The sequence below is a fragment of the Lolium rigidum genome, chromosome 2, assembly GCF_022539505.1.
Source record: "Lolium rigidum isolate FL_2022 chromosome 2, APGP_CSIRO_Lrig_0.1, whole genome shotgun sequence".
Taxonomy (NCBI): domain Eukaryota; kingdom Viridiplantae; phylum Streptophyta; class Magnoliopsida; order Poales; family Poaceae; genus Lolium; species Lolium rigidum.
The window spans coordinates 110,152,977-110,159,529 of NC_061509.1; the positions used below are offsets into that span (position 1 = coordinate 110,152,977).

At 44.7% G+C, this 6,553-nt stretch overlaps 1 protein-coding gene across 1 annotated transcript; it reads left to right on the forward strand.

Annotated features, from left to right (window-relative positions):
- The first annotated feature begins 1,160 nt into the window (after window positions 1-1,160).
- Window positions 1,161-1,739, forward strand: LOC124690030 (RING-H2 finger protein ATL39-like). Its single transcript, XM_047223473.1, has one exon. It carries the CDS (start codon window positions 1,161-1,163, stop codon window positions 1,737-1,739), a length of 579 nt encoding a protein of 192 aa, XP_047079429.1.
- Window positions 1,740-6,553: the final 4,814 nt, after the last annotated feature.

Sequence of the window (6,553 nt, forward strand, 5' to 3'; positions counted from 1 at the left end):
ACGCCGACTTGACCGCCATGAACGAGGTGAAGAGATCTTGGTTTGAGAAGAGGCAGAAGGAGATCCTAGATCGCACAAATTGAGTTGACAATCTCAATTTGCATTTTTTATATTTGTTCAAACTATGACACATTTCGTTTCATCATGCTCACATTTTATTTGATTTTATCATATATATTTTAGATATTATTTATAAGTATGTGTGGCCGAATGGCTTATTTCCCAAAGAAATAGACCAAATGGGCAAATGGGTGGCCGCTGCATGCGACCGAAACGGACACGCGTACGCGGGACGCTGTCCGCGTTGTTATAACGCGACAAGCAAATAACGAAGAACAATAAAGAAAAACGCAGCGGAGACACGAGATTTAACATGGAAAACCCCTTCCAACACAGAAGGGGAAAAAACCACGGGCGCCAGCCATAAAAACTTCACTATATTGGGGAGTGTTTACAAACCCGTGGGTTATCTTATAATCTGATAAACCCTAGCCGGCGGCTTACAAGATGTATATATAGGCGGTGGCGTCCGTACCGCGGGGGGCTGCCGTCCCCGGCCCCCCCCCCTTCGCAAGCCTACCGACGACGGTCTTGCTCCGCTCGTCAGAAGTTAGCTTCCCTTTAGTATATGAATTTGGATCACAATATAACACGCGTGTCCACCCAAACAGTTTAAAACGATGGTTCAACATGTTCGTTTGGGTTGCAGCGTTGGAGATGCCCTCGCTCCTTCTGAAATCCATTTCCCTTCTTTCTACTAAACATTTTTTTGTAGGGTCCTACTCCCTGCACGTGTGCTCGAGAGAGTAATCCTTTCTGTGTCGGCGACAGTGTCGCTTTCCACCGTGCCGTATCATTTGCCATGCTATCGTTAACAATAGGCTAATGGCGGGCGGCTGAAAGTTGACCAGAGAATCGGGAGCTCAAAATATTTGATTCGTCAAGAAACACCGAACTTATCTTCCGCGCGCCAGGCAGCTACAGGCGGCCGCCGCCGTGCTCGATCTCTAGCACCATGCTCTAATTCTCGAGCTCAAACGCAGACTATTTCTTGCCGCTCAGATCACCACAATTCCCACAAGGCAACCTGTGCAGCTCCAGTAAAACTTCAAGCACATACAATTTCACAGGGCTACTACCAACGCTAGCTGCTAGTGATCATGTCTAACCTGTTGGCGAGGCTCCCGATATGGTTCCGCGGAGATAACGGCCGGCGTGGAGCGTGGTACGGCGTCGCGTTGTCCTTCGTGTCAATGCTCGTCTTCTGCGTGCTCGTCGCCACCGTCAGCGTCTGGAAGGCGTTCGTGTTCGCCGGTCTGGCGTTGGTTGCCTTCGGGATCGTAGAGTGCCTTAGGCCGACGGGCGGCACCGGCGACGAGCAGGAGGCTAGGGCGGGCGCTCCACCGCGGGCGTGGAAGTTCGGGCTCGGGAAGAGCACGATCGACGCGCTGCCCACGTACGCATACACGCCCAGTGGCGCCGAGGGAGGCGGCGACCTCGAGTCCGGGAGCGGCGAGCTGTGCTCCGTGTGTCTGGAGGAGCTTGAGGACGGCGAGATGGTGCGGCAGCTACCAGCGTGCAAGCACCTCTTCCATGTGGAGTGCATCGACATGTGGCTGCACTCGCACACCACGTGCCCTATTTGCCGCTGCGACCTGTCGCCACCGAGGACGATTACTGCAAAATTGGCGGCTGTAGAGACGGAACTGCCGGCTGATGATGCTTTGCCGCCTGTGTAGTCGCTAGTACAGCAGCGTATACATATTTTGCTTGTAGGCATGGTATTTTTTTGCGAGTCATGTCGGATGTAGGAGTAGGGTAACATTTCTTCGTGTCATATTTTTGTACATTATTCCCATATATCAACTTTTTTAAACCAGCGTTCAAGTTACCAATTGATTTTCCTCAGCATTTCTAATCTCTTAACTTTTTCTTTTCCGAAATGGAAGCATAGCTCAAGCCTATGCATCCAAAAGATGTGCACATCTTTTCTTTATTACTACCTCCGGCCTGAAATAAGTGTCTCTTTTATCTAGATACAAATATATCTAGACTCATTTTGGATATAGATACATCTGTATCTGGAAAAAATTGAGACACGTATTTTTGAACGGAGGGAGTACATTATTTACAAAGTTTTACAAGGGAGATACAAAGATCAACTCGAAGCCACCTTTCTAGCGACAACTCGCTATACCTACAAGAGCGATGAAGGGGGTGACCATGAACATGGCAGTACCTGACAATCCACCATGCACATCATCTAAAACCGAATGCCTTCCCAAATCGCCCATTGGCGGGTGAAAAGCATAACCAGTCAAGCAGACCCTCAGCGCACGCCATTGCACACGTCGCGAAATCGCTACCCATGTCTTTCTTGAATCCATCCCCAAGAGGGATCACCGCATTGACCTCGCCAGGACTGCCATCGACGCTACCATGCCGCATGACAGCACCACCGTCCTGAGCGCGTTCATCATCCCGCATTCAACAACGATACCATGTTGCGCGACGCCGTCGAGACTCACCATCGTCGACGCGGTAGATGAACACCACACCACCGCAGCCCACCACTATCCAACAGCTGCTCCAAAATCAATGCCCGAAGAGGTAGAACGACGCAGATCGTCCTATCCGGGAGACCCAGATCTAGGGTTTCCCCAAGAGCAGCACGAGTGAGTAGATGCATACTGCAACGGCGATGCTTTCAAGAGGGTTACGACGCGTGACGTCACCATCACCCGCCACGAGCAGGGTCGGAGCACGGTTTTCACCGGCAGCCGCACATCCCCAACTCGCTGGTAGGACTAGATGTGAGATCAGGAGATCGCCACAACAAACCCCAATCCGGCCGACCACCTTCGACGGAGAAGATGGATAGCCACTGCCATGCCTAAGATGCTGCCCTAGGATTCCTCATGACGAAAGAGAGGCCCAGTAGCGCCTCACCACCCACGTAGCAATGCCTTAGACCAGCGAAGCCGCCGCCTGCAGATCGGTGCAATGGCCGACGCCTCCCCGCACCGCTGCATCAGGGAAGGCATGGCCGGTCACCGTAGTCGTGCCCACTGGTCCACAACCGAGGAGAGTCTGCCACGCCACCAAGGCTTTGCCTGGCCGCGCCTGGGCGGCGGCGGGGGGGGGGGGCACGTACGAGACGAGGAGGAGTGCCGACGGCTTCCCTAGCGCGGGACCGCCGCACGGGGGCGAGAGGGTTAGGGGCGAGATAATTCGTCTAATGTATGGTGGTTGCTGTCTAATCTTCCAACTGTAGGACTCCCAGGAATTCTTTTTTCCCATATACATAGCTCTCGAGTTGAAACCGGTGTTGTAGTCCCTCCATTTCTACAATGAAAATATAAATATTTGATTCAAAATCGAACACTGTAAAGTTGATCAAGTTTATAAAAAAAGCTATTAAGATCTACAATGTTAAATCGACTCTCAATCAAGTATTTTTTTGAAAGGGGAAATGCACCCTATCCTCTGCATCAAATGATGTATGACCTTTATCTTATCCAATCACTGATCTTATCATTTATCAAAGAAATTATTACAACTCATGGATCACAAAAATTTCGCTGAAGAATCAGCCACTTAAATAAAACATAGAAAAACTAACATATCAACAAGCTATTCTATTGACAGGTCGACAACCGAACCGGTCGCACTATCCCGTTAGTTCTCTCCAAATGGCTGCACCCGTTATCCATATCCTTCCTTTGCTTCTCCGGCTGAAGATAAGACCACCAACAGATCCTATGCGTAGGCAACAAGATAACTTGCACAAAGAAGTATTTATTTTAATCTATTAAAAATAAAGATATTTCTCATGTTTCATATGGCCCATAGTAAAGCTAATGCCCCCACGCAGATTTGTATTTTATCTTACTTATTAACACCATGCAACCAATTGCCGAACAAATTCCTTATGTTAGTTGGAGGCGCAATATTAAAGGTCATATGAATAATACGCAAACTATTTCAGACAAAGGACAATTAAAGAACAAATGTTGATTGTTTCATCTTGAGAGAAAAAAAATACCTCATATTACTATTCCAACTTTTAAGGTAGATCATCCTTTGTTAGAATGACTTTGCGATATAAAAACTAAATAAAAATCTAATTTCAGTGGTAATTTTATTCTGCAAAATATACTCCATTAAGAAGACCCTATGACCATTCATGCAGTCTAGATACATCGATTTAATCGTGAACGCATCTAGCGTGGTTTGATTATAAACAAACACATCTTCACTATCCCAAACATGCACACCCATCATCCGCTGAACTAAATGTAACACAATGTCCATTGTTTGCTGTAAATGCCCTTCTGAATGAACCATATATTTGGTGGGTTATGGTACACAACATCAGTCACAAAAACTTGTTTTCATTAGATAATATTATATATCGATTGGTATTATAAAGCTAACGGTTCATCACCTAGCCACGTATCTTCCCAAAAATACATACCTAAGCCGTTACCAATCTGAAAGTGACATCTAAGCCGAACAAATTCCTTATGTTAGTTGGAGCAGCAATATTAAAGGTTATATGAATAATACGCCAAACTATTTCAGCCAAAGGACAATTAAAGAACAAATGTTGATTGTTTCATCTTGAGAGAAAAACAATACTTCATATTACCATTTTAACTTTTAAGCTACATCATCCTTTGTTAGAATGACTCAGCGATGTAAAAAATTACGTAAAAAATCCAATTTTCAGTGGTAATTTTATTTTCCAAATATATTCTATTAAGAAGACCCTATGACCATTCATATAGTCTAGATACATCGATTTAATTGTGAATGCATCTAGCGTGGTTAGATTCTAAAAAAACACATCTTCACCATCCCAAACATGCACACCCATCAACCGCTAAACTAAATGTAACACAATGTCCATTTTTTTGCGGTAAATGCCTTTCTGAATGAACCATATATTTGATGGGTTAGGGTACATAACATCAGTCACCAAAACATGGTTTCGTTAGACAATATTATATATCGATGGGTACTGTAGAGGTAACGGTTCATCATCTAGCCACATATCTTCCCAAAAATGTGTGCCTAAGCCGTATCTATTGAAGAAGTCATCCACTACTCCCAAAAGAGGAATATGCAGCATTCTATTTAACTTGACATAACATTTTTGGAGTGTAGGTATTAATTCTTTATTAGTTCCTGCCATACCACATCTTCATGTATGGTTTTGAATAGCCATATAATTAGTAAGCATTTATTTTTCAGCTCTAGGACTTCTACCCCGTGGCTTCCCTGTTCTGCCGGCCTACAAATCTATATTTGAGTTTATGATGATTGATACATTCGATCCAGATTACAGATTGTAGTATGATAAGTTTTTTCCCTAGTAGATCTAGATTTAATCGAACCTTGGGAAGCACTGCTAAAATGGTGTAAAGGAAACGTCTACAAAACTTGCTAGTTAATTTGATTTTATGTTTACCGGACCTATCCAGTTTACTTTTAAGGGGGTTGTGTTCAATGATGGAAAATAAGCCAGGGTTAAGTTTCTCTTGCAGCTATGCATACATATATAATTGAAGCACAAATGTGTAACAAATAAAATAGAGATAAGAGATTTGTGAGCAGCACATCCGTAAATACTCTTGCCCCTAAAGCCAGAGGTGACAAGAGCCTCTTGGTCCAACCATTGTCCTCATAGGCACGAGCAACAACAATTATTAAACATATGAATACAAACCAAAGCATTAAGCTAGATGATTATGCCGTGATCCCGAATGAATCACTAAACATGTACCGTTACTTTTCCCTTTCTGTCACTGAGGTTTCGCGGTAGCACACCGTTCTCCACTCATCCCATTTCTTGCCTTGATCGATCCGAATGATATGGGTACTTCAGATCATCGAAACAAGGCAAAGAGATAAGCACACAAGATTGCAAAACTCATATTTAATCCTTACACATATTATAAGATTAGATGCACATAAACGCAGCGAGGATTCACGCCAACCCGCAGCCCGTGGGGACTACTCACACATAATATCAAGATCAATAACAAAGATAGAAATCATTGTGGCAAATACTTGGATTGAAACCACAATATTCTTACAATGGTCGTCAATCCTCAAGGAGATCTCTTTTACAATGGTGATGGCGATGACTATGGAGGAGATTGGAGATGGAGTGGATGAACCATGGTGGTGGATCTCCGTCTTTGTGGTGTAGATGGATCTGATGAATGGTGGCTCTGTTTAGCGACGAATGGCTCTCTTTTTGGCGTCGGGTCCTTCACAGAACTTATAGGGTTTGACCTCGGGAAGGTTGCGGCACATGGTACGGGCGAGGCTTGCCCGTACCGATACCCGTTAAAGTCCCTAGAACCGCCTCTTCGAGCGTAGTCGACTTTGTTGTACTCTTGACGCGATTTTCTTCAGTAATTGCATGCCCATTTGTCATTATGACGTGATTTCCTGCACACCAATTAAAAATAGAAGAGATTGCACATCTTTGCATTAATTAGTCATTTGTAGCAAGTTGAGAGGTAAACTTAGTCAATTTCTT